General features: G+C 39.3%; 1 protein-coding gene across 1 annotated transcript in view; it reads right to left on the bottom strand.

Moving 5' to 3' along the window:
• Nucleotides 1–582: 582 nt before the first annotated feature.
• ALDH1A1 (aldehyde dehydrogenase 1 family member A1) overlaps nt 583–18,851 on the bottom strand; it is a 46,498-nt gene continuing 28,229 nt past the window's right edge. The window contains exons 7-13 of the mRNA XM_034773729.1: nt 17,313–17,426; nt 14,674–14,776; nt 13,768–13,952; nt 7,764–7,928; nt 6,013–6,170; nt 4,354–4,428; nt 583–1,196 (exon numbers count right to left, since the gene is read on the bottom strand). Coding sequence (XP_034629620.1) covers nt 1,124–1,196; nt 4,354–4,428; nt 6,013–6,170; nt 7,764–7,928; nt 13,768–13,952; nt 14,674–14,776; nt 17,313–17,426 — 873 coding nt within the window. The 3' untranslated portion in view covers nt 583–1,123. The remainder of the gene's footprint in view (nt 1,197–4,353; nt 4,429–6,012; nt 6,171–7,763; nt 7,929–13,767; nt 13,953–14,673; nt 14,777–17,312; nt 17,427–18,851) is intronic.

Here is an 18,851-nt window from a genome sequence, read left to right on the forward strand (position 1 = left end):
AACAAGAGGGATCAGGAAGAAGAGGAGGGGAAATAATGGAGAGATGAGGTTAAAGAGAACAGTTGGAGAAAAACATTGAGGGGTGTGTGTGTGTACACAAAGTGGAGAAGAGAAACAGGACAGAGAGATAATGCAGGTGTACCACCCCAAAGGAACCCTGCTTCTACTTCTTGTCTGTCTTTCTAGGGGTTTATACCATGTTCATGACTGAAGTCCTTATTTGGGGGCAGCTAGCCCCTCCCACTGCATGGCTAAACTCTCTCTTTAGCATGGCAGCTCAATTAGAGCTAGTTTGAGTATGTCACCTCAAGTTGCAATTTGCACCTCCACTTTTAAGTGTAGACATACCCTAAATGCTGGACTCAGATTATCCTGGTCTCTGTATACCTATGTATTTGTTACAGTTTTCTTCTATAAGTAACATTGTCAAAGAATTAGGCTTTCCTAGAGCCAACTTAATATATTTCTAATGACTTAAGCACATTTAGTTGAGAGTACTGCCTATTCTGTAGCATCCAAAGTTCACTGAGCACTGTACAGTACACACTACTGCCATTTTAAATGTCAGTAAAAGAAACAATATTAGATTTGAAGGTAGATTTTAATAAGGTTTACATCCAGATTACATGTGTGGAGTACTTAACATGATAAACAAATTCAGCATTCTTAGATATGTATCCAGAGCAAATCTATGATTTTCCAAAGAGACAGAGAAGAATATCGATTTGATAGTAATTTGTAAGTGCTTTTGCAAAGGTCCTGAAATGTAAAGCCAGCTTGCCATCTAATATTTAGAATAGCACATTAAATCAAACTGCACAAGCTGTATGTATGGAGAAAAAAAAGACATTTTCATAGCACTACAGATATCTCCCATTGAAAAAAATAGTTCTTTCTCAATAAGAATTTCAAAATTTGTTCGCTATGTTCCAGGCATTAAAATGTTCCTTTCTCAGTTAATTACATGTAAAGTTTCTACATTAATCTCAATCATGTTAACGTAAGCAAATTCCTTATTTGCAAGTTAATGAATAATTTGGGATGTAAAAATTTTCACAACACAATTAACCTTTGCAGATTTGCTTAGCATTTTGAAGATGCTAAATTCCGCCCTGAAGCAACATTATGAATTCTTCTGTGGAATTTTGATTGTGACAGTCTTAACTTCTGTATATTCGTGAATGCCATATTCTCCCCTAGATAAACGAGAAACAACAATAGCACTCGCTGCAATGCTGATCATATTAGTGATGTCTCAGAATGGATCTGTTATAGTACTGTGCAACTGGCCACATTTTCTTGGTCACCTTGGAAGTTTTCAGTATAGCTAGGCTACTGCTGGATGCTATTTTCAACACAAAAGCAATTGCTTCCCAGGAAAAATGTGTCGAAGGACTTCCATTTTGGTATGAAACAATGTTACTGAAGCAATTTAGCACATCTTTAAACTGCATTTCTGAGCCCCAAATCAGGAACTTGTCACAACATACACCTGCATGCTTACAGAGTCCCCTTGCAGGGCCTTCCTCAGCTGTCTGAATTTTCCTAAGATTCTTATTCTCAGGTGAATGAAACACATAATTAAACCATTATGGGAACTTTTAGTTAGTGAAGAAATTGTATACAACATTATGTTTAAATATTGTTCAGGCTTTGACATAAACCAACAGAAGTCAGGAAACAAAGTTAAATCAGACTGACCCTTAACCTGTCATGATGGCCCTTTAAATTTCACATTGTGAAATCAGGATGGACCTGTATGCTTTAATTTCAAGTTACCTAGATGTTATATATTTTATGCCATACTGTCTAGACATAATTGATTGTTTTATAGCATATTAAGCTAGACCTTGCTACAATCTAATTATATCTTGGCTCCTATATGAATACTTAATAGTATGGTTATGAGAAAAGCTGAGATTTATCAACTATCAGGATCCTACACTGAGAAATCCTTTACTGAGATTACTTTCACAAGGCAACTTGGACATTCATAGCATTCATTTATTTACTTTGTAACCGCAAAATTGTATAACCTTCACTGTAATGGTTACCTTCTAAGTTTTCTTTTAGCTTTAGTTCTAGATATAGCCTGGCACATTTACTTTCTTGTTCACTGTGTTATTTATCACACATTTACTTATTTGTGTGTCCACTCCTTGAAAATGTTTTTGCCAAATGTTGTGTATAGAAATGGCTATAAACTGGCCGTGGGGAAGTTTAGGCTTGAAATTAGACGAAGGTTTATTGGAACGACTTTCCGAGGGAAACGGTGGGGGCAAGGGACCTGTCTGGTTTTAAGATTAAGTTAGATAAGTTTATGGAGGGAATGGTTTAATGGTAAAACATATTAGCTGAGGAATACAGAGTTATGGAAGGTAAATAGTATAATGGCTAACAAGGGTCAGGCTGGTGACTCTTGCCTACATGCTCGGGGTCTTGCTGATCGCCATATTTGGGGTCGGGAAGGAATTTTCCTCCGGGGTAGATTGGCTGAGGCCCTGGAGGTTTTTCGCCTTCCTCCGCAGCATGGGGCAGGGATCGCTAGCATGAGGGTTCTCTGCCAATTGAAGTCACTAAAACACAGGATTGGGGACTTCATCAGCAGAATCAAGGGAAGGGTAGGGACGGTTTTGTGGCCTGCAGCATGCAGGGGGTCAGACCAGATGATCATAATGGTCCCTTCTGACCCTAAAGTCTATGAGTCTAAATATAACATAAAATTTTATTCTTTTCCATATGACTTTTCTCCATAAATTCTCATTCTCTCTCTCGCTCATGTTTGGTTTACTTATGACTCAGATTCCCACGTTAGACACCCAAGCCAATGGAAATGTTGCCTCCTGATTGTCCTTTTATGTCACTCCATTAACTTTGATGATGCACTCCTACACAACATGAGGGAGGAGATTTTCAAAGGCACTAATGGGAATTAGATGCTCAACTTCCTTAAAAACCCTTATTATAGAGAATACCAGTGTTTACATTATTTTTGTACAATTTCCAGTGGTGAAATCATTCTATAATAACTGTATGTATCTCCTGATTTCTGGAAGGGGGAAAAAAGAGTGGTTTCTAAAGACAGTGGTTCAGAAATGGCTGCCTCAGGTATTTGACACATACCAAATTTAAAACAGTCTTTGATAGCAATAGCTTAAATCATCATTTGTTCACTTTGGGTGGGATTTTCAAAAGTGCCTAGCTGTTCCCTTCAACATTAATGGGAGTTTTGCCAAAAGGAGCAGATTGAGGCCAATACTGAGCGCTTTTGAAAAATCCTTCTCGTTCTCTCTAGAACGAGAGCATTAACTCAGATGCAGTACACCTGTACATATGTTATTATCAAATTAATTCTGTTTTTCGATGCAAGTATCTATCATGAGACTTAATGAAAGGGAAAATATTTATTGTTTTGGCTTTACCCTTCAGTTAACAAATTAATGTAGATGGAACATTGCTGCTGTGATATATTGGTGTTCTTTAGAAACATGCAAATGGCTGCTCTCAATGTATGTTCTGAAAATCAGAAGGCATAATGCTATTTAATGCCACAGGCTTACATGATGTCAGGTGTTTCATGATATTACTCATTACATGACTCATCACATTTGCTAATATTACAAGTGGGAATGAGTGAGCTGGCTCAGATAAACCAACAAGTGATCCAAAAGGAATATGAACCAAACTTCAGAGATTCAAAAGAGTCGGTTCGCTTTTCATTTGTATGCACCTTTCCACTTTGTGGTTTGGGTCAAAACCAGAGGTAGAAGGACTGGAAGACTGTGAAAGGCTATTTCTGTGGATACTTTTGAGTAAAGTGGAACTGGGAAGCAATTTAAAAATGTTGCCATAAACCTGCAAACCTGGAAACGTTCATCTAAACTAAAATGAACCTCCAAAACTTTTGAAATTTGTGCCTCACTAGTTATAATATGCAGGATGGGTTGAATTTTCAAAAACTGAGCACCCAAAGTGGAATCCACAAATTATACAGGAGCATTCAGGTAACTGCATGAAAATATTCCTGTGTGCATGCTAAATGGAAAACTGCACCCACAAATACCAATTTTGCATATACATGTGAGCCCTTATACCTCACCACAAGTGCTCATGCTTTGAGACACTGGCTACAGTGTCAATAATTTAATTACTGACATTTATGAAATGATTTGCCTGATGCTATATGTAATAACAGGAAAGCTCTGAACTTTAGCTGAAATGTATGACACTAGAGACACTAGGTAAAGCGTTTTAGTGAGAAATGGTAAAAGTGGTCCCCCAAAGTTGAGTTTTAGAATTCCTGGGAATGTCATGCAGCTAAACCCTAGTTTACAGATCTGAAGCATTACTTACAGTTCTCGTCCATTTCCTGACATTTTAAATCCTCCAAAAGGACACTGAGCAGATGCTGCACCATAGCAGTTAACCCTGAAAAAGAAAGATGACTTTACACATCATGGGCCAGATTCTCAGCTGGTGAACATCAGTATAGTGCCTTTGGTTTCAGTAGAGCTATGGTGATTTCCACCAGCTGAAGATCTTAAATATACTTACCAGGTATGTCGTTCATACTTCAGTGAAACAGTAATACTTGCATTTGCAGTAGTAGATATTGGATTTGTACTACAAATTTAGGGTCTTCAAGGGATAATGATGATTTTGTATTTGTAACTGACAACTATAACAAATCTTCCCCCTATTGAAAATCTGTGAAGTTCTGGCACCATTTTTCAGAGCCCAAGGAACAGTCAGTGTCTTTCAGGTTTGTTCTCAGAAACAAAATCTAGGGTCATTTCACTATTCACTCAGGATATTCTGTTGGATTCTGCATGACAGTTCCACTACACTATATTATTTGCTGTTGAGGACAAGAAACCTCAGTAGAAGTGTAATTACCTATGGCAAAAATTGTTAATAGGGCTGGAAACTAGCAGAATTAATAGTGTGGGCAGAGGGAGCCTTCTACTGGTTCAATTGATTAATTGACTCAGTCCTCCAGAATTTTCAACTGAGGGATTCTTCATTTCTACATCTTCTAATTCCCTTCTCTTTCACTGCCAGGTCCCACTGACTTCAACATTGGCAAGTGAGGATTAGGAAGAAAACAGATTTCCACGGAGAACAACATTTATTTGAGACAAGAAAATATTTTTATTTAAATTAGTCTCTTTAAATGTTTTTGGTTATTGACTACTGGGATGTGCCACACTGTCTCTCTCGCTAAAGGGTTTATACAATTTTAAATAACCTAAAGAAAAATACTTACTCTTGAATCAAAACCCTAAAATTACTTTTGTAAGAAGGTGCATTTGTTTGGTTTACCAGTAACCATACATTATTCACAAAAGAATACAAATCTTAGTGGACAGGGGACTGGTGCTAATTGTGTGGTGTTTAAGATCTAACACAAAATAAGGCCAGGCTTTGGGTCCTTGAAAAATCTGTCTACCCCTTTCACTACCATGTGCCACTTTACTGGTGCACCAGGGCAACTCTCAATGGGGAGAACTGCATTAATTATTTGAGTCTTTCTCTCCATTCAGCTCATCCCCAGGGTGCCACTCCACCAAGGTTGATGTCTGAAGCATTTTAAGAGAATGGGCTTTTTAAGGTAACGTGGGAAACTGAGTTTTATGAACTGAGTTTGACATGCATCTGATGAAGTGGGTATTCACCCATGAAAGCTTATGCTCCAATACATCTGTTAGTCTTAAAGGTGCCACAGGACTCTCGGTTAAGTTTATATTGTGCTACCACAGTATTGTGTATGAAGAGTCCATCAAGTCACCTGGACTTTCTAACGGGCAGATTCATGAGAAATACTACATAATAACAAATGAGGTATTGGAGGGCAAGGGGACAGAATCTGCCTCCCTAGAGTTCAGAAAGGTTTAGAAGAAAAACATATATAGTAAGTCACGCAATAAAGTGTTGTTGAAATGGCCTACTATTTCAGCATAGGCTACTTTATAAATATTATCAATGAGGGATAATTAAATCATTGTTACATACCATACTGTTCCAGCCTGAAGAGCAGTTGCAAATGTCAATGCTTTATCAAGGTCTTTGGTAAAAACTGCTGCTGCTAATCCATACTGAGTATTGTTTGCCCTCTTGATCACTTCATCTACAGTTTTAAACTTCATGATTTGCTGCACTGGCCCAAAAATCTATTTCACATCCGGGAAAAAAAAAAGTTAAAATCTGTGAAAACTTCAGCATGGTTTACTGTTTGAAATAATTTATTTCAAAAGTATTTATTTCTGTCAGATGAGTCTTATTCCTATGTTATTAGTCAAATCAAGAAAATAGACTTTAGGGCATGATAACTAAATGTTCAGTACTATCCTAAGTGCAAGTGAAGTTAGAATAATATGGAGTCTACAATTAATTAAAGTAAGATGATTGTAAACATGAAAATAATTAAAGAGAAACAGAAGATCATCTAACATGAAGTTACAGAATGTTACCAGATCTGTTCAGTGTTCCAGTGAACTCTTAAATTACTTATTTTTTTGTCAACTCCATTTTTAAAATTGAAAAAGACATTCAGCTTTTCCTCTCATAAACCTTTTATTAGCATTTTATCTCCACAAGTGCCTGCACAACTAAACAAGGAAGCCAAGTAAAATAACTAATTCTACTCTCCTTCTGGGTGTTAACTATTATACAGGAAAATATTTCATTAGACTCAGCTCTTCTTCTGTCATTGGGCAATTAATTCAGCTCTGTGTTCTCAGCCAGAAATTGCAATGCTGCACTAGTTAGTACTTCTGTAACTAGGGATAGGAGACTAGTACTACATAGGCTCAGTCTTGCTCCCACTGAAATGAATGGGAGATTTGTGCATGACTTTACTAGCAGCAGCATCTAGTCCTAATTTTGCAAGTAAGGGTATATGAATTGGTTTGGATAAAGGAAGCAGCCACCTGAACATCCCCTCCCCCCCGCCTCCCAATTAAAATTGAAAGTCAACCTCTGAGGTTCAAAACTGTAAATTAAACTTGAACATTTTTAAATTGTCTTTGCCCATCCTGGTTTCGTCTAGATCAGTGCAGATAACAGAGAAGCTATCCTTGTGGGAGTGATGTTCTAACGGAAACCAGTAAATCTGGTGAGGAAGTATATTTCTGTGAGATTTCCCACCTGACTTCTAGACAACAAACAAACAAACGTTCCAAAACAGCTTTCAAATCTATTTGACTGAGAGGTTATTTTAAACCACTCTCCTGTTGCGCCTGGACCCTCAGCATTCATTCTAGAGGCACCAGGGCTTTTTTATTCCCTTTAAGTTAATCTTACTGACAGCCAAATTGTGAACCCATGGGGGTGCAGCTACTCAACAGAATAGTTCCACTGAAGTCAATGGGACTATTGCAGCAAATAGCTGCTCATCAAAGGGTTCACAAGCTGTCCCTGAAAGATTTGTTTTCTCTGTTATGTGTTACCTTAGCTCTGGCAGTATAGGGTGATGTAACTTGATGTAACTAACAATTCCAACCACTGTACCTGTTGTCTCATATAGACTCTAACTGGAACCTTTTTTAGCCAGGCAGATTATTCTCCTTTTCCAGCACATTTCATTGAGTTGACTAAGCGAATGTAAGTAACTAAGAAAGAGATACTAAATGGAACCAACCTAAAATGAAAGATTTATTGTGAAAAATTTTATCTACTAAATTAACCTTTTAAATGGATGTTTTGTACAGACATTTAAGCAGAGAACTGCGTGTGAAAGTACAGACTGTCATGAATTTATTTACCTCTTCTTTGGCGATGCGCATATCATCTGTAACATTAGAGAAAACCGTGGGCTGGATGAAGTAACCTTTGTCTCCCCATGGACCTCCTCCACATTCCAGTTTGGCTCCTTCTTTTTTCCCACTCTCAATTAGGTCGAGGATTTTATGAAACTGCTCCTCATTAATCTAAATGAAAATATATTGCAGGAGGGATAAAAGTAGCATGTACTGATAGCAATCCCTTCCCAACCCATTAATCGCTCCTTAACAATGCTGTAGCTTCATTAAACCTTACATGTTGAAATGAAACAGCTGGCATGCCCCATAAATTTTTTCGTCTTTAAACTTCTCAAAACTTTACAGGCTTTTCCCATATACTGGTATATGTGTGGAGTACTTAACATGATGAACAAATTCAGCATTCTTAGAAATGTATCCAGAACATATACCGGTATATCAGTAATTAGAAATATAAGCACAGTACAAAGGGTTAAATGTTCTAAACGAGCTGATATTCTAATTGCATAAAAAATAAAGATTCTCCTTTATAAAATACATTAATTGCAGACTTCTGTCTGTACTCTGAAATCTGTGGGATTACTGTTGGCCCATGCAAGTTGGCATCACTGAGACTGATCCTGCAATCCTAATGTAGGGCCCGATCTAGCACCCACTGACGTCAGTGAGATTGTTTGGGATCAAATATACCGGCAAGCCTTCCCAAAAACTGCTGGATTGGTCACACTCTTCTACTAACACTAGTAGAGGGAGAAAACACAGCAGAATTTGAATTCAGTACTATTTAATTTTGTTCTATGACTGGAAGTTGCTGGAATACAGAATAACTGTTGGCATTGAGCTTCAATGGCAGTTTGTTTATCGTGTTACACCAAAAACAAATGCAAGCAACACCAAGCATATATCAACTTGGCAGGTCCATCCGAGCAAGATGTGGAAGGAACAGGCATTTACAATGGGAATGCAACTGAGACAAGCCATTCCCAACAAAATGGCAAAGTTGATAACAGAAAATAGAGTTGGACCATGTTAGAAAGTTATTATTGTGGCAGCAAAATAAACACTCTATTGTACAAAATTTCCCTACAGAAAGGAATGGACAAGTAACTCTGTATATGTTTCAAAATATAAAACCAACAACACAACCTGTTTCTTATAGGTTGAGAACCTTCCTATCTTGTCCATTTTCTTTGTGATTTTTTTTCTGCGTGTTTTTGGGGTTCAGCCCTACAAACACCCAGTCATGAAGACAATGAAAGACTACTCCCATGAGTATGGTTACCCCTATCCATTAGTGTAGATAGGGTCCTTACTCTGGACAGCACAACACTCAAAGTGAAATCCTGGTCCCAATGAAGTTAGTGGCAAAACTCCCATTGATTAATTTCAGTTAGGCACACTGTTTACTTTTGCCCAGCATTTATCAGCATTCTTATTGCGCAGTTTTGCCCATTATTATATCATTTTGCTGAGGGGGGGAAGGGAGTTCTATCTTCTTGCTTAAGATGATATGTACAGTACTTTAGAGAGCTGAGGTGACAACTAAACTCTTGCTACAGAATTTGACTTCAAGCCAAATCTCACTGTAATACTCACACGATTTGTCCAGTTCTTAAAATTGTCAACTGCTAAAACCATTGTTTACAGTTATCAGGGTTATGTTTTGAAACCTTACTGGTAGAGTTTCTAAGTAAACTCTTACTTAGTTTAGTAATAAGTAAACTCTTTAGCTAATAAAGTATACACAGAAAAGTTTATCTGGGAAGCAGTTTTTCTTCTTTTTCATTCTTTGTGGTCTGATATCATAATTCACCATGGATGTTTTGCACCTCATCCCTTTTCCACACAGTAGAGAAGGGGACCAGAGAGTTGACTAAGCAAACAGAAGGACAAGGCGGGAGGCCAAACACTTCAGCTTAATCAGCTCTAGTATTATCACATTCATTCCCATAAAACAGTATTTTTAAAAGGCTTTGGAGAACCCTGGGTCATTTCAGTCTATTTTGTAAGGTTCCAACCTACCCAATGGTTCAATAAAAGCTATGAGAAAAGCTTGAAATATTTAAGAGGATTGAAGTCTAACTGTTTTCCTACCTTGGCCACCCACTATACTTTTAAGAAACTGCCTTATTGTACCCAATAGATATACAAGGTTACTGTTATCCTCATGGGAAAAATATCTTTGATATGTGCAACATCATGAAGAATAGAAAATATTGAATTGAAATAGCTGGCAGTTGTGTCCACTTTCCAAATTAACTCTTTGGGGACTTCAGTTATAATGTAAACTAGATTGTAAGCTGTTCAGGAAAGACTCTGTTTCGTACTATTTGTTTGGACAGCACCCAGCACAATGGAGCCTTAATCTGATAGAGGCCTCTGGGCCCTATTGTAATACCCAAATAATAATAAGTGATGATAATGTGTGAGTCAATGTGCATGTACATATGAATGAATATATGATGATATAGTGTGCTCCCATGAGTACCACTGTGCAGTACCTCCCAAAATAACATCAAGTGTCATAACATTGACAATAGAAATGAAAGTGTCATGACCAGGCCCTTCCAGTATAAGAGACAAGTTTCAAAGAGAAGCTGGGAAGCTCCGCTTCCCTATGGAATAAAGCTCTCATTCTTAGCCTTACATGGTTGTTTGATAACACTCTTGGAAATGATAAGACTTTTGCATATAGAATCTCAGATAGCAATCTTGCCAATCCTGGGTATTGGGCTAAAGAGGGAACATTTCTCTAGCAGGTCAATTAAAAAAACTAAAATAAAATGAACCTGTGTCTCCTACATGTTAGAGATTAGCTGGAGACACCGATTGTCTACATTCTGATTGGGTCCTTTTAATGACATCACATCTGCACACAAATCTCCAGTGGAACCAAGATTTTCCAAACTGGGTCCCTCAGACACCAAAATAAGTGGCCTATATGGGAGCTGCTGGGTGCTCAGAACTTTTCAAAGTTAGACCTCTTAGGGTACCTAAAAATGGACTTACAAATTTTAAGCACGCACTTTGCAAAATCTTGGTCCTGGTACCTCAATAATGTAAAGAACAAAACACACACATCCCGTGCTCATTATATTTAATGGATATGGGGGAGGAGAAACAAGAAAAATAAAAGCAGCATGAGAGAATGAAGAGAGGCAGCTAGAGTAGAAGGGAAATGGGCAGAACTAAAAGTAAGAGTTTTAAGCTACCTCCTCCCCCAAAGTGCACAGCTACTCTTTCAACTCCAGGGTCTGGCCCACCCGTCACTTTTAACTCACTTTCCAGTACAAAAAATGTCAATATTTCAATTGGAGCTCTTGGTGAGGTGAAAGAAGCGGCTGCATCACAAACTGCTGCTGCCTTTTGGACTGAGAAGAGGTCGAAAATAGGGACTTACAGAAAAAAGGGAAGGGTTTGAAATAATTACTAAACAATACTGTAGTTACTGTCCTGAATGTGTGTAACTGTTGTTCACCATGTCCAGCTGAATCCAGTCCATCATCCCTTTTTCAATTCAGTTTTGAAAAACAGTGTAAGCAATAGTATAGTATAGTGATTCTGGGGATAAAAGTTCTGCTGGCCTGGGAGGAAGATAAGGGGTGCTGGTGAGCTGAGAATGAAAATGAGGGCAAGAAAGGGACATGGTGGGAGTGGGAAGAAAAGGTTTTTTTATTTTCCTTTTAAACCTTTTCAGAAATGTACCTTTCAGCAGTTTGACCAGTCCTTTTGATTGTGGTAGGTTTGTTTTCCTCTTTCATATCAAGCAGGAGTACTTAATTTTAAACTCAGTACAGCAACAATAACATGAGGGTGGCTTCATGTTAGCTTAGTATTAGTCACACACTAGACTAAGAAACACACACACACCTTAATTCCCTGAAGTTCAGTGTTATGAACACCACATTCCTTGGTGTTTATTCAACCCAGGATATGGTTGTTACTTCACTAACAGGATACACCTTTCAAACTCCCCAGCTAGAATGGTTTTGGATGTATTTTTCCATTTTTTTGTGATGTCTTTGATTATTCCAAGTGTCAGTACAGTTGCCAGGAAGAGGAACATTTTATAACCATTAATTTTGGGGAGTTTTCTTTGCTCAGCTCTAGTTTTATCATCTCTAAGAAGATACTTTTATTCTATAAGGAGCAGGTACACAGTGAGTAAAAAAAGTATATTTACAGTACATACCCTACAGTGCCTGCTCCCATTTTAGTCAGACTTTAGATAAGGAACAATCTAACAGCTCTATAAAGTAACCTAAAAAGAATCCTTATCAGTTGCATAATGTTATATTTTAAAATATGCTTAATTGGTTATTTATGTAACAGGCTAAGGTTCTGCAGAGCAAAATGGGTCACCACCAAATTGTGATACAATGTGTTTAAAATTTGCAATAGTTTGGGGAGCAGAACTGGAAGCACAAGAGCCTTGGAGGAGTGGGGAAAATATCAGTAACTGACTTCTGCACAGTTGTTCACTTATAATACAGTGGTAATACTTAAATATATTATTGTTAGAGGTCTCTGATTAGTATAGATGGGTAATAATAATTTGAACTTCTACAATGGCCTTCATCTGAGTTTTCTCAAAGCACTTTATGGGGTGGGTAGGTATTATAGTATTATCCCTATTCTATAGAAGAGGGAACTGAGACAAGGAGGTGAAGTATGTTGCCCAAGAACCTTTACTTAAAGATAGTAAGGCATAAAATGCCCGTCTCCTGGTATGTAATCCTCTCCAGGACTCTAATTTGTGATGTTGCACCCCATAACGCTTTATGAATGTAAATATGACATCATTGGAATATGTTTTATGCTACATATGCCATGTAACATATCTCTGCAAGTTATGATCTACTGAATATATTCATCCTATTTGTATGCATGTATCATTTTTGTATTTGAAGTTATGAATATTGGCTGTGTACTTGTGTACCTGGTGTGTGGGGGGAATTGTTCATATCTCTCTATCAGTGTTACAGAGGGCGAACAATTTAGGAGTTTACCCTGTATAAGCTTTATACAGTGTAAAACAGATTTATTTGGGGTTTGGACCCCATTGGGAGCTGGGCATCTGAATGCTAGAGACAGGAACACTTCTTAAGCTGTTTTCAGTTAAGCCTGCAGCTTTTGGGAGACATTGTTCAGACCTGGGTCTGGGTTTGTAACAGGCTAGCGTGTCTGGCTCAAACCAGGCAGAGCACTGAAGTACCAAGCTGCGAGGGAAAATAGGCTTAGAGGTAGTCTCAGCACATCGGTTGGCAGTCCCAAGGGGGTTTCTGTGATCCAACCCATCACAGTAATTAATAATAGAATATATTTTAAAGTGTGGTGCCTGTCACAGAGGCCCACTCACTCCAGGAACCACAGTCTCCTCTTTGTGACCCAGCCCTCCAGCCAGGTCACTATGAGTGTTTCCCCTTCCGGGGCAGGGTGAAAGGGTGAAACAAAGACTTTCCAGAACAAATTGTCCCAGGCAGTCCACTGTCCTCTGCCTGGCCTGTGTCATGTCCCCAGTGGCTGGTAGGGGAAACCGGGCTCACTCTCTCCTCGGGGTTCCAGCGCAGGGACCCTCTAAACAGCAGCCAAGGTCTACACTCCTGTTCCTTGCTGCTTTTCCTCTGAGCCTTCTTCTATCTTCCTGGCTTCCCCGCTCTTTGGGTTTGCCAGACTCCCAACACTCCTCCCAGGGAATAACTGTGGACTATTCTCGATAGTCCTAACACACCTCTGTTCTTCCGAAGGAGTGACTGCAGCCTACTTCCCTACAGCCTCCTTCTGTTGCCAACTACCTGGCTTTATACAGGTCCCTCCTGTTCCTATCCAGTTGAGCCTCATAGCTGATTAATCACTCCCTGCTCCCTGGCTGCTCCTCCAGGTGCTGCCTATAGGTTAATTGGGCCTAATAGACCCTCTCAGGGCCAGTGTGGGGAGTACACCTCATCCCAGTGCCTCTTTGCCATAGCATTACAGGACCATAAAAAGTTAGAGAAGTATAACTTACCTGGGGACCGTGATTTGCATTACAAGACAGAGGATCACCAAGGATAATTTTCTTAGCTCGCTCAACGCTCCTGCGGACAAACTCTTCATAAATAGGCTCTTCCACAAAAATCCTAGAGCCTGCTATGCAGCATTGACCCTGATGGTAGAACAGACCAATGTGTGCAGATTCCACAGCATTGTCCACTGCAATGAAATGAATATTTAATCAAGTCTCATTTCTTTACCGTCTCTACATATACTGGTTTTGAATGCTCAGAACATGTGGAAAATCTGCCTTGCCTCCCTTTGTCATGCCACCTCATTTGTAAAACTTTCCACTAAGTGGTCTTTTAAGGCACAGATGATCACCTGCTTACATGTATCCAACGCTACTATTCAAAAGACATCTAAATACGATACACTTAGACAAGTGCACCTTTGAGTACATGGTACAGAATTTTCATTCCACATTTTCTCATGATGCTGGGTCAACAGTGCCAAAAGGAGCATTCATTTGTGGTAGCTGAAAATGATCAACTTTCAGCTATCCATCTGCCTGAGTTAGCAGCACTCTTGCCATTGGTCCAGAATCTCATGGATTTATATCTCACAACAGAAGCTAGTTTTGTAACCAAAGCTGATACTATCACACGTTACTAAGGGCTGACACACTGACAGAAGTTCTGTCCTTCCATGAATGTCAGATCAAGATCCTTTTTTCCAATTTTTAAGTGAAAATTAAGTTAAAGGTCGTGAGGCATGACTAGAAAAGAATGAAGGATCCCACACGGGTACTGGACAAATGCAAAATGTGGTACACATAGAAAAGAAATAAAACAAAAGTGATTTGGATACATTGTCTAAGACCAAGAAGCAAAAGAGGAAGGTAGCTGTAACAGGAAAAAAGATAAAGAGAACTACTAACAATCTGCATCCGCAAATATGATATTAGGACTTTTCCCTCCAAGTTCCAATGTAACCCTCTTCAGATTACTCTTTCCAGCAGCTTCTGTGATCAGTTTGCCAACCTAAAATGTAGCACAAAAGAGAATTTCATCTAAACATTTTCATAACAAAACCCATAAAACTTAAAAGTGTTGTTCCATCCCCAGCTCTCACTTTCCCCAAAAAGTGAAGGTTGGGTTAGTAACTGTCCAATAGGAGAATCATTAAAAAACATTTTGGGGGGATCAGATGGTGGGATGGGTCCCTGAGTTTTATGTCCCCCAGGAATTCCCCCATCCTCAAACCAGAGATAAGCCCAGGTCCCACTAATGAATGCATCTGTGAAGGGTTATTCTGTGGCTCCCTCACGTGGACACAGCACCTCCCTCACCAATCATGTGCCTGTCTTGGAGCAGCACTGAGCACTAACATCACCCTCACCTCTGTAACACAGGCATTCTGAGATAGGGGGCAGGAAAAGTTGCAGTCACAGGGCACCAGGGCTCTGATCTCCCACCTTCTCCCATTCAAGCAGCCTTCCTCTACTCCAGGCAGTGGGAAAGACTTTTGAAACACCATATGTGGGAGGGGAGCTGTGGAGAGGGGAGCTCGGTCTGCACAGGCCACTCTTTCCTGGTCCAACTTCTACCTCTTCAGTGGGATGAGGTAAGGAGGCCCAGAGGGGACTAGAGAATATGGGAAGGGCAGACACAGCCCATGACACCATTCTGTTTCCCCTCCACCTATTGCATTATTAAGGGGACTCCCCTGCAAACTGGACTGGAGAAGGTAGGGTGGCGATGCCAGCTTCAGTATGAGGGATAGAGTCGGTAGAGTCCTGTTGGCTTTCGTTGCAGCTGGATAATTTGTGGGAATTGATAGTGCCTAGATCTTCTGGCTTCCAGGAACAGCTGCTCTTTCTTGCTGCTAAGTTACTCTGTGAGGGAAGGAATTGTCATTGATTCCTGGCCTGGTCTCTCATGACTGCAGGGTTTGGGGGTTTCCTCCACTTCCCCTGCACCAGTCAGCTGTAAGAAGCTCTGGAGAAGCTCCACCTGCTGCAAACTAGCAGCTAATGGGAAGCATTATGTTGCCAACCCCTTACTGATCTCCATTACGAAGGTCTGTGGGGGTTCTTCTCAGACCTAGAGATTCCTGGGAGGAAAAGCAGCTATTGCAATCAGTGGATATGGACCCTTGTCATATGAGAGGTGTGTTAACCTTTGGATGCTACACCCTTGATAGATAAATATATTCAGTCTCTTACTCACACTCTTGTGTGGCACACTCTTATAACATTGGTGTTCTTAAACCTCCCACAGAAAACAAATACAGTATAATTAAATAATGCCCTTACTGGGCAACTATTAGCTCAGATCCTCGCTTTTTTGCAAAGTGAGGATTGGGGAAATTATCTGCAACCCCTCTTTAAATTATTGAATGGAAACATTATCAAATGCACTTTTCTTCTCAAAGAAAATTTTCTTTGATATATGAGTTATTAATGCCATCACTCATTTATGTCATGGTAAAGGCCTAAGCAGGGGTAGGCAAGCTATGGCATGCGTGCTGAAGGCGGCATGCGACCTGATTTTCAGTGGCATTCACACTGCCCGGGTCCTGGCCGGGGGGCTCTGCATTTTAATTTAATTTTAAATGAAGCTTCTTAAACATTTTAAAAACCTTATTTACTTTACATACAACAGTAGCTTAGTTATATATTCTAGACTTATAGAAAGAGACCTTCTAAAAACGTTAAAGTGTATTACTGGCAAGCAAAACTTTAAATTAGAGTGAATAAATGAAGACTCGGCACACCACTTCTGAAAGGTTGCCAACCCCTGGCCTATGGCATTAGTGATCATCTACACTAGTGGTTCTCAAACTTTTGTACTGGTGACCACTTTCACACAGCAAGTCTCTGTGTGCAACCTCCCTTATAAATTAAAAACACTTTTTTTATATTTAACACTATTATACGTATTGGAGGTGAAGCAGGGTTTGCGGTGGAGGCTGACAGCTCATGACCCCCTATGTAATAACCTCACAACCCTCTGAGGAGTCATGACCGCCAGTCTGAGAACCCCTGATTTAAACAGAGGCCCATCCTGTAAAGACTTATGCATAAGTTTGACTTTACACATGTGAATAGTCCAATTGACTGTAATAGGATCACTCATGTGCACACATATGCATAAATCTTTGCAAGATTTGGGCCTAGATTTCAGGTGGTTTTCCCTACCAAAATGCCATTGTTGAAATTAAATAGTAGAAAGTTCCATTTGTTGCATTTTCAAATTTTTAAGACAACCTCACCCCCCAAAAAAGATATGAGAATAATATTTTAAAAAAGAAGCTTTAAAATAGTACTGCTGCTAAATTAGAACCAATTGTATCTCATTGGATTCCTTTGTTTGAAGAGGCCTTCCTACAGTACAAACATCGTTTAGATATGTTTGAAGTTTTCAGTAACTAACAAATCATTACACAGACTTTGTTTAACAAAACAGCAGCCAAAAAAGAAAAAGTTAAAATAATTACATAAAGCAAGCTAGACACTAAATCATTACTGAAAATCAGAGCACTCCAGTTTATAGTTACTTGCATTCAGAATAATACCTGTGTAGAGCCTGTGAAAGCCACTTTATCTATGTCCATGTGGTGAGAAATTGCTGCTCCAGCTGTGGGTCCAAAACCTGGCACAATATTCACTACCCCTGGTGGAAATCCAACCTAAATTGTAAAAACCAACAGAACTATGAGTTAACGATGAAGACTGGATCAGCACTTCTATTACTCTGATTAAATTGTTTCTATTCTACAGCTCCCCAATAATTTTTCCCCAACCACCCAATAAGTCATTCTCACCCCCAACTCAAATATTTTTCTATTTGACAGTTTTGTCTTTTTTGCTTTTCTTGCAGACTAGGTATCTTGCTCCAATCCATTGCAGACATTCTTTTGGAAAAGCAGACTCATTTTCTGTCATTATTTCAATGCTTTTGTCAAATGGTGAAACAGCATTAATTCAATATGCCCCTCCCCAAGTCAGAAAATGTTTAATGACATGAAAACTGGTTAATATCTTTTTCAGCTTCATTAAGGCAATTCCATTCATTTGACTGCTGATTTAGAGTGAGATTCTGCTCTGGAAAGTGACTGTAAAAATGTCATTGAAGTGTGCCACACAGAATGGCTTGCTTCTTTCCATTGGCACAACCTGAGCTGTAGGTCTTTGGTGGTTGACTGCTAGCAAGGAACTTTCCAATACAAAGTGGGTGGATCTGGCTAGTGAGGAGGCATGTCCGGTGTACCTAGGAAATGGGCTGTTTAGCCTCCGTTTAAAAGCATTCTGTTTAATGCTGTCCTTCTCCCTGGTGTATAAATTTTGGCTTGACTCAAACCCATTGTCTCTCAGTGACTCCAGATGAAATTTGCTCAGTTTACAAACAGCGTATATCCCCCCCGCAACTGCCACCCCAGCAAAATCCCACTAGGGTCTGTGAATCAAGTTGGGTTCCCTTCCTGCTCATGAATCCTCACTCCTAATTTAGACCCAGCTGAGGTGTATGGTAAGTATAGTTAAGGTGGGTCTCAATTTCATAGAATGGGTCTGCAGGGCTGGCAGTTAGCAGAAGATTGTTTTACTTTACATGAAACAAATGTGGCATGGAATCACTGAAGGTAATAAACATGGATCCCTCGTGTTATCACTTTAACAGAGTCCCTTTTTAGAGTAGAACTGGGACTTTGAAATAAGAAGCCTTTGAGGCACTTAATAGTGAAATATAACTCCCAGACAGACATGTTTAATTAAGAATACCACATAGCTGAGACTCATACACATATTGTATATATTTTTTAAAAGTTATTTCATATTCCCTAACATAATAGCACCCTGACCCTAGTTAGCTTCTAGGCCCTACTACAATATACATGTTAAATTATAATATCAAATGTAATATAATAACATATATAAGCAGGTTTTTTAATTTCTTTTTAAACTTAGTCTTTTTAAGTGCTCATTAAAGGTTCCAGATTGACGTCATTGGCAACTGAAGTCCTCTGTTTAGCCACAGAATGGGTCTGCAACAATGAAATCTTCTCCATGCTGCCTTAGCTGTGTTTTGTCCCTAACCTAAAAGGATCACCGTTAGG

Source organism: Trachemys scripta, chromosome 6, assembly GCF_013100865.1.
Source record: "Trachemys scripta elegans isolate TJP31775 chromosome 6, CAS_Tse_1.0, whole genome shotgun sequence".
Classification (NCBI taxonomy): domain Eukaryota; kingdom Metazoa; phylum Chordata; order Testudines; family Emydidae; genus Trachemys; species Trachemys scripta.